Source organism: Micropterus dolomieu, linkage group LG18 (genome assembly GCF_021292245.1).
Source record: "Micropterus dolomieu isolate WLL.071019.BEF.003 ecotype Adirondacks linkage group LG18, ASM2129224v1, whole genome shotgun sequence".
Classification (NCBI taxonomy): domain Eukaryota; kingdom Metazoa; phylum Chordata; class Actinopteri; order Centrarchiformes; family Centrarchidae; genus Micropterus; species Micropterus dolomieu.
The window spans coordinates 15036859-15046759 of NC_060167.1; the positions used below are offsets into that span (position 1 = coordinate 15036859).

Sequence of the window (9901 nt, forward strand, 5' to 3'; positions counted from 1 at the left end):
TTCTTGGAAAAATTGTAGTTTGGCATAGGGCTGGACGATATGGGCAAAAATGTTATCACGATAAAAAGTTTCATATCTTTCGATATCGATAATTATCATGATAAGTATCAAATCTTTATTTGTTTTTGCTACTGAGGGAAAGTTGAAGAAACCCGGTTAATTGTGGTTTAAACTCGTCTTTATGGTCAACACTTGATGCCGAACAGTGGATCACTTCACAAATCTGAGGTAAAACATTCAAAACAATTATGATAAAATCTTTTTCAACACATATGCATAAGTAAAATTTAGTAAAAGCTTTTTTTCAGTCCTTTTTCCTCAACAAAATAACCATCTAAATAAAAAATGTGAATAAAATCAAACATTTTTTTATTGAACATTTTGTTATATTGTTATTGAAAAAAATATATTGCGATAATTATTGTTTTATTGTCCAGCCCTAGTTTGGCAGCATATATGATTTTTATGTTTACACACAATATACACAGCTACTAACGATCGATTCATCTGGCGATTCTTTATTGATTCATTATTTGGTCTTTAAAACATCCTAAAACTGTGAAAATCTTGTTTTCTGAAACACCATTGACTAATGTCTGATTGGATTTGATTTAAAGGGCTAAGCCATAATTGTTCAAATCGACTGGATCAGAAAATTTTGACTATGGCAACTGCTACATTTTTGTTTTTTGGCATTATTGGCACGTATTGCCTGTGACAGAAACTGATAATGGAGTGGGAGTTGGAACTGAAGATCAGTGGACCTTGAGACGATCCCCCCTAGCCAGATCAACTGAACCAGGCACCACGACCTGTGTTTACACTGACCTTTCATCAACAAGGCAATTCAAAGTGCTTTACATGAGATACGGCAATCAGCTGCTGATTAATACAGAAGTTGTTAGTTTATGTGGATCTGTTTTTCTCACTAGTTTCTTTTTTACCCCTAGCCATACTTTCACGTGTGTGTGTGTGTGTGTGTGTGTGTGTGTGTGTGTGTGTATGTGTGTGTATGTGTGTATATGAGTAATATCATTATGTCTGCTCTGATTCCCCTGATTTGATTAGCTGTAGCTCCTGGCTCTAATGCCATTGACCATCAAAGACAGGTAAAGAAAACACTGGATGTTCCTTGTTTGTCACACATCCTATCTGAAGTAAATTGACTTTGCCTGCTACACACATCTCAGAGAGAGACAAAGGGAGAGAGAAGGGGGGTAAGCCATGCCTGGAATCATTCATGGTGCATCAGGGGAAACTTTTACCTTGTTAAACTCGGCCTTTTGTAAAATAAATCATTCCTTGTAAAATGTTTTATAGATGTCAGCAGTTTAAGGCTCATAGTGGTTTTCTGAGACCCACTTTGCTAGTTGGACTTTTCCTGGATTAGATCTGTGTGTTGAAGTTATGGCTCTCATTGTGATAATGGTGATGGTTTAATCATACAAAAAAATGGTGATATTTGTATTATGTTTTTGGACAATTATTCCTCAGGGGGAAACATTTATTAATCTGTAATCATGTAATCATAGGTGATAGCACACTTATATAGACACCAAGAAGTATTCAGATCTCTTGTACTTAAGTAAAAGTAGCAATAATACTGTATAAAAATACTATGTCACAATTAAAAGTATGACTTAAGTAAAAGTACAAAATTTTAGCGTCCAAATATACCTATAGTATGTCAAAGTACTCATGATGCAGAATGGCCTATTTCAGAATCATATTTATTATATTACTGGATTATAATGAGTGATGCATTAACGTGTACATCACTTTAATGTAGCAACTGGTAAAGGTGGAGCTAATTTAAACCACTTTATACTGCCGGGTAGCTTAACTTGTAATAACACATTATTAGGGGCGGCTGTGGCTCAGGAGGGTGGCGCGGGTCGTCCACTAATCAGGTCAGCTGGCTCCTCCAGTCTGCATGTCCCTGGGCAAGATGAACCCCAAATTACTCCCGAATTGCTGTGCCATCAGTGTGTGAGTGTCCGTTAGTAGGCGCTTTATAAATGCAGTCTGTTTACCATATATAGTTGATTTATATTTTGTATTAAAAATCAAATCTGCAGAGCTGATGGTAATTAATCCTGTCAGATAAATGTTAATGGAGTAAAAAAGTACAATATTTGCCTCTAAAATGTAGTGGAGCACAAGTATAAAGTAGCATAAAATGGAAATACTCAAGTACCTCAGAATTGTACAGTACTTGAGTAAATGTACTTAGGTATTTTTTACCACTGCCATGGCCACTTGTATGGATGTAGACCGTTGGTAAAATTGTTGACTAGCTCTTTGAGGTCCTTTTTTAGAATATTTTAATGTCTGCCTACCAATCAAAAACATATTTTTCATGACCAAGTTTTTTTTGTTATTTTGCAGCTGTGTTTCAGTTGTGTGTGGCCACCGCTGTGTGTGCTTGTGTGTTGTGATTCTGTGGAGTATTTATTATTTCATCAGTTCGTTAACTGAAGTCTGCTCCTTTAAACCAGAGAAGGGAGTCTGACAGTTTGGCTGCAGTTCAGCTGACTGGAACTTAATTTCACTGATAAAATAAGGCCATACAAACTTTACAACTAAGCAAAGTTATTCATAATAAATTGTAAAATACAATATGAGAACAAAAACAGTTAAGGGTTCATTTTGTTTAAAATGTCTAAGATTAAAAAGTAAAGACATCATGGACGAACACGTGCACAGGAGCTGGATGTGGTGTTGCTCATATCTTTACTTTCATCTAAGCAGTCCCCTTATTACCCAGCATGGTGCATTTCCTGTTTCAGTGCTGACGGTGCATTAAGATGAGCTGAGGGGTCTGTTTCATGTCATTACTTGAATGGATGTGCCTCTATTAGTAGGAACAGTGTGCCAGGAACAGGTGACACTGACAGAACAAACACTATGACAATATGTGTTTATTTTATCATGCTATTCTGGGGAGAATGAGCAGTGCTTTCAGAATATATTTACATGCAATAAGTTTTAGAAGAATTGTTATTTATTACCTCGGGGATGATGACTACAGGTAGATAAATTTTATTGCTTGTTTATTGTATGGTAAAGTTTTTAGCTTCAAAATCTTTTTGGTATCATGCAAACCAGCAAATTAAACCCATGGCTGGAGACTGTTAAGCACTTCTGCATCTGCTGTCTGTCTTCCTTGAAAGACTGGGACAGGGAAAAAGTTGCTGACAGCTTTACTTTGAAATTCCTCCAGAATAATTTGAGATCCCGCTGCTTAATCCTCTTGTGATCGGCCTTTGGATTCTGACCCAGTCTTAATGAATCATTTGCTAATAACCAATTTGCCGTGTAAAAGACATTTCCAGCTCGTGCCTCTTTCACACAAGCCCACACTGATTGTACTGATATCAGCTTTTCGTTTGGTAAGTAGGTTCTTTTTGTATATTAAATTGAAGGACGTACTCGCACCTTTGCGCTGGAAGGTTTTATGCATCCAAAAGTGTCAGAGTCAACAGTGTGGCAAGGTTTAGCTTGGGAGTTTCATTTGCATGTGTGGATGCCTTTTTGAGACACACACTGCTCTGGTGAACTGACAGTGGTGCAGTAGGAAGTGTTTATGCTGCTTGTTTCCTGTCCATGTTTTTAGCAGTTAGGTAGGTACTGTAGAGCTGCAAAGGAAATGTAATATAAGGTTGGTGGCAGACTTTAACTACATTGCATTGTGGAGGATTTATAAGGCGATGCTGCTGGACTTCAGGGTTTCATTAGTGAAGGGCTGCAGACATGGGGAAGTATTTAGGAGCATTTATGAAATAGTAAGTACAAACACGTTTCATAGATAAAACATACATGTTTTTAAAACTATGGGATCATATAAAATGTAATTTGTTTTGGTAAGTGTTTGCATGCTAAGTGACTAGGAAGGCCTGAACTTTTATCAAGAGAGGGTTTTCTGGCTGTGGTAATAAAATGTCTGTACATTGTTAAGAGTGCTGTTCAGAGGAAGTGGTCTGAATAAGCTCGATCACTGTCGAATTCCTACCTACTGTGTGTTTGTATTTAGCCTGTATTTACTGTATTTAACGTTAATTATTTAACTAATTAAGGTTTATTGCAAATGTGTGTAATCCTGCTTTTGACCTGTTGTATTGATAAGTTTTCCCCCTTTAGAAGATCATTTGTAGGAGATTTCCATAGAATCACTGAACATACAGTATGCTGCTTTCTTGGTAGATCTCTAAGTTCACTGACTCTGTCACTTTGAATTGTCAGAGAGAGAGATAGAGAGAGAAAGAGACTTTTGTTCATGTTTACAGCCAAGCCAGGCTACATTAAGGTAATGATGACATGTAAAATCCCCGCTTCAGCACACTGCCCTCATACTTTTTTCATCAGTTTGTCATCACACCAGCAGGAAGGAAGTGGTTAACCTTGATGGAAGATGGTAGACGGGTCTATAACGGCTCACAAAGCAAATGGAAAATTGAGACTGCAATCCATGCTCAGCCATTTAGATAAAAATTGAGACATTTTCATGGAGGTACATTTGTCCAATTTCCTGAGCCCTTAAAGGCATCATCTTGATGGAGTGTATATCATGCAAATGGAAGAAAATGCAGTGATTATTAGAATGACACATTGCTTTCAGTTTGTTTTACCTTGATGTGAACCAGAGAGTGTTTGTTAGGAAAGAAATATGATTTGATGATCTGTTGGCCTCAAATAGACAACACAGAGTAAAGACAGAAAAAACTTGTTTGCATGTTCGTTTGAGCTTGGGCCTCTCTAGGTAGGCCACCAAAATGCATCTGAGCAGCATAGGTGTGCACTTTGCTGTGGTGCAACAGACCACTTTTGATGTTCAGTGTTTCCCCAGTACATCTTTCCAAAGATTTACTAGAAGTCTTCGGCTACGTGAAACTACTTCTACATTCACATATTTACTAAAGTATTTATTGAAGTTCCAGGTAGTAAAAATTTGTGGCTGATATTTTATGAACACTGGCTCAGCCTCTCTCTCTCTCTCTCTCTCTCTCCTCACTCAGGACGCTGCTGCCAAAAGCATGACGATGATGGTGATGGGAGGAGGCCACGGCCGAAGGTGCAGCCCTCGCTAGAATCATACTTCGTCTCCCAACTTCACCCCTCCGCTGTCATCCACTACTGCCACCCCACCCCACCCCACCCCCTGCGTCATGGCCAACCACCTGGAGCTGATCCAGGAGCTGCAGCAGCTGGACAAAGTGCCCAGTTTGGAGAGGCTGCGGGCGGCCCAGAAGCGGCGTACCCAGCAGCTGAAGAGATGGGCTGTGTACGAGAAGGAGATGCAAAACAAGAAGCGAAAGGCTGACAAGAAGGCACGCAATGCCAACAACCTCCAGCAAGAGTCCAAGAGGCATGTGTCCTTTGCCGCCAGCGTGGCACTTCTGGAGGCCTCGGCCAGGAATGATCCAGATGAAGGTAGGGGCTTTAAATAATATTTTTATGTTGAAATTGGTTCAAAAAATGTAGATTTATGGGGAACTGAATGCTGTCTAGTGAAAAGGATGACACAAACTAACTACCCAAGTGCTATAAACACAGGTCACCTAGGGACAAACAAAATATAACCAGATTTATTTTCGTTGTAACGAGGCCACACGCTAAAAGTGTGGGTTTCTTTCATGAGCTCACAATCAAACCCAGCACAAAGCTCACGGACACCACATTTGAATAATTACTCTAATTTCAGCCTCATCTCACTACTTCAGCTGGATAAAATGGCAAGGTCAGAACAACTATTAGCGTGGCCTGCCCACTTAAGCTGCCAGTGGAACTCCACTATGTTCGATAGGAGACTGTTTTATCACTGGGAAATAATGGAGTTGTCACACTGAGATGAAACTCTGCCAGTCTTTTAATTAAAATTTCTACGGATGGTGCCCCCCCTATTTGGAGATAATAATTGTTTTCCTCCAGTACAAACAGTCCGATGCTGTGCCAGTGCTAACAGTGTGTCAGTGATGCAGGAATGATAACGGGCTGCTTATCAGTTAGATATGACATCTAACTTAGCTTTACTTTAACTTGAAATTAGATTAGAACTCTTTTTATCAAAACAAATACAGCCCATGGCTGTGCTACTGTACATTCTTTGCTTGTCCAAGTCTGTCTTTTACAGATATGGAAACCGCCACAAGGCTGAGGTATTTTCAGATTTATTCTTACATAGCAGAAGCAGCTCTGCACTGTGTGTGTACACACACATGTGCACCCATATGCACATGGACTGTGAACTGGATTGTATAAGCTCCAGCTGGAGTGAGAGTCAGTGTAAGTCTTGGGGTTTGTGTTGTCTGGATGGCCTGTTGGATTCTGCCATCATGTGTAACCTAAATAAAGATCTGACAAAACCAGCAGGCGATAAAAGGATATCATTGAATTGAGTAAAAAGGAAACGCTCTTTCCATAGTAGAAAAAACGACTAGCAGTTATGTTGCTGATTCTGTTGCTTCGTTGAACAGAGGTGTTGTTGTGTGAAAGATTTTGGTTTGAACTGCATTGAAAGGTTTTCTTCGCATGCTGTTCTGCGGTGTGTAATTCCCCGAAAGACTGCTGAGCCACTTAGACTTTGAACCAGGATGTTGTTGCTGTTGGTGAATTCTTTTAGATCTGTTTGAAAAATCACACATACTGGCCAAGAAACATGCACCATGTACTCATTTACTGTCAGTTCCAGGAAATGTGTGTAATTAACAATACTGTATGCTGTCATTCAAGGATGAATCAGGAAGGATGTTTGATGAATAAAACATTTATCGAAAGCAGCTTCATAAATATTAGCAACATATTCTGTGTTTTTAAGGTCAGGCCAGTATTTATACGAGGTTGAGGCATTAAGATATTAGTGAATTGTGGTGCTAATTAAATGTCAAAGAGCAGCTTTTATGTGCTTTATAACCAGTTTTGAGAGGACACAGAAAACACACGAAGCAATAGTTGAATTTGTTGAGTCGCCAGTCTTTTTTTTCTTTTTACATAAAAGATGTTTGACCTTCCCAGCAAAACAATTCCCTTATACAACTTTTGAAGGCCATCTGGCCTTAAGTTTACATGATACAGTGGGCTGAATAAATGTAGAAATAACAATAAAGTGTTGCTGTTGACGTGTGTTTTATTATTTTTATTAAGTTTTCAATAAACTTGCTTTAGAGTTAATGGCATATGGCAAAGTATTTTACGTTTTTAAGACATCAATGGGGAGGTCTGTTGGTTGTCTGTCGACCACATTTGTCAAGACTGATATATCTCATGGATTTCCATGAAACTTTGTCCAGACATTTGTGGTTACCAGAGGATGAATCCTAATAACTTTTGCGATCCCCGACCTTTCATCAAGACCAGTGTCTCGCTGTGTGCAGCACTGGGCACTTTGAGCATTACTGATCTGCAGAAGCTATGTCAGTGCTCTACTTAATGCTGACAGTGCCTGGGCAAAGAAACATTTGTTATCAGTGCAGTTTAATGAGGGTGACCATGAAAGAGGCAGAGAGATAAAAAGAAAGGGAGACGGGGTGTAGTGTTGCCTACACAGCTCCAGTGGCAGCTGGCTAGCTCAGGAGCCTGATAATCTCCTCTCATTCCCTCTAGTCCCCAAATGCTCAATCAAGCATCATGACTCCACACGCTATGCTGCAGTCTCCGGGCTTCCTTTGCAAATATATGATGTGACAGTGTCATGCATTCTCTTGTGTAGTCACTGAATGCATGACACGAACACTGTCTTGTGTAGTCATTTCAATTATTTTCTATTATGTAAAAATAGAAAAGAAAGTTGAGTGTAGATCATGATGGAAATGAGTTTGAGCATTTTAGAAAGACAAGACATCAGTGCTGACTTTCACATCAAGATTTATTTTCATAAATCAGAACTAAAATTTTTTGTAAAAATGACTGTCAAAGCCAATATGAGCAGTGGAAAGTTCCAGAACTAATAGAGAAGTGAGAGAAGTAAAAACAACAACAAAACGAGATGGAGATTTACTTTGACCTGAGGCTGACTCTACCAGCCTCGAGGCCATAATAAGATGAGACGTTGGATTGGCCGGGCTGACTCTTGTTTAATCTCCGATTGGTTGCATTTAGTGAAATGTTTCCTGTGGCTTTTCTGTGGTTGCAGTCAGAGCATCACTGGGTTGACCGGAGGGTATGTGTGTGAACACACACACACTGACAAATGTGTGTATGTTCATTGGTGTGCATGTTTTATTCATGCTGTATTTACTGTTTTTTTTATTGTTGTACTTTGTAAGCTTTACTGTATCTTGAACAGTAGATGGTGTTATTGAAACTATCCATGAACAATGCAGGTGTGCATGTTTGAGAGAGAGAGAGAGACTCTTCTTTCCTCTCCTTTCCTCTCTGAACTACAATGTCCCTGTCATTATAACTTCCTTACTGGAATCTGCGGGAGCAGACTTACCAAGCCTTGGGGAGATGCAGATATAGTAAAGCCACAGAAGACACAATGTGTTGTCGAGCTGAAGTTTGTGTGTCTGTGTGTACCCGTGAATGTGTTAAACTTTTCAGAAGATGTTTGTGGGGATAAGAAAGTAGAAAATGGTAGGTAGGAGAGGATCGGATAGAAAGGGATGTATCCTGATTCTGAGCCCATTTCTTCGCCCTCCGGCTGCCACCTTACCAAACCCTCTGCCCCCTCACAGTGGTGTGGGTTGCTGGCTGTGAAATTACTGTGAAGCACCTCAGTGTCTCTCTCTGCGGCTCTCTGGCTATTGAGACTGATAGGTTTTCTGCTCTCCAGAGAGCCGCTATCCTGCAAAGGAGCAGCCATTGAGGTCAGAAAGTACAGTCAACCCACACACACACAGAATATAGACTGAGCTGACATTTCCTCTTAACCCCGCTGTGTGATCTGATAAAGTTGTCAAACAACTCAAATGATTGAAGGGCTTAAGAATCTCTGTGGAAAAGGGGAAAAAAATCAACAACTGAAACCAAAAAGTTGGGTTCTACAAATGTAACATGCACGACACCTGAAAGAAAACTATTATAAAGTGAATTTAATTTTATTTTCATGGCAGTTCCAGTTTGACTTGCAAAGCTGCTCAGTATTTATAATCAAGGCAAAACCATCAGGTTTGACGACAGTTGAATCATCCAACTGATTAATGGCCAATCGCAGTGTGATGTAGGTGTGAAATCAGATTTGTCGGTTTGTAAAGCTACATAAATGGTGGGACACTGCCCACCAGGGGGTTTCTGAAGGAGTTTGAAGATCTGACAAGCAGTTGTATATATATATTGAGTATAATGGAGCATTAAACTCTGTCATACTGCTTTTAATGTAATGGCCCTATATAAAAGCAGTTCATTTACCAAATGAAAGAATTACGAGTGAGTAAACCTTTACGGTTTTGAGTTTTTATAGTTCTTTAATTTCAAATTTCTATTCAAATTAGCTATATTAGTCATACTTGTGTATCTCCTGCAAACTGCCAAAGCATCTTATGAAGTTTGAGTCATTTTATTATATATTGATTTTAAGGCATTTTATTTAGCAACTTACAATAAGCACATTTTATAGTATAGATACATAATTCAAAAAGGTAACAACCACAGACACATGGAGAGGGGCAGGGTGTCTGTTGCTTGTTACCAATATTGCATTTTTTTACCCTATTGAGATTTTTTGCTGCAGCTTTTAGCCGACATTTTTCACAAGCATAGAAATACAAGAGCATCAGTCAACTTGTTTTACTTCTGAAACTGACTGGAGATCCACAGTGTTGTTAATGTAACTCTTGTCTTCTATCTTGTAAGACTTAAGTCTGTTTGAAACATGTGATAATGTGACTGGCTTCAATGACTGAGTCGGTTGTATTTTACCCCTCCATGAACCCAGTCTGTGTTTTACAGCTCTGTGTGTTTCCCA

The 9901-nt window shown here is 39.2% G+C and overlaps 1 protein-coding gene across 1 annotated transcript in view; it reads left to right on the plus strand.

Moving 5' to 3' along the window:
- The window catches only part of ppp1r16b (protein phosphatase 1, regulatory subunit 16B), a 101187-nt gene that overhangs the window by 28394 nt on the left and 62892 nt on the right, over positions 1–9901 (plus strand). The window contains exon 2 of the mRNA XM_046029616.1: positions 5016–5430. Within this exon, the coding sequence (XP_045885572.1) occupies positions 5166–5430 (265 nt within the window). The 5' untranslated portion in view covers positions 5016–5165. The remainder of the gene's footprint in view (positions 1–5015; positions 5431–9901) is intronic.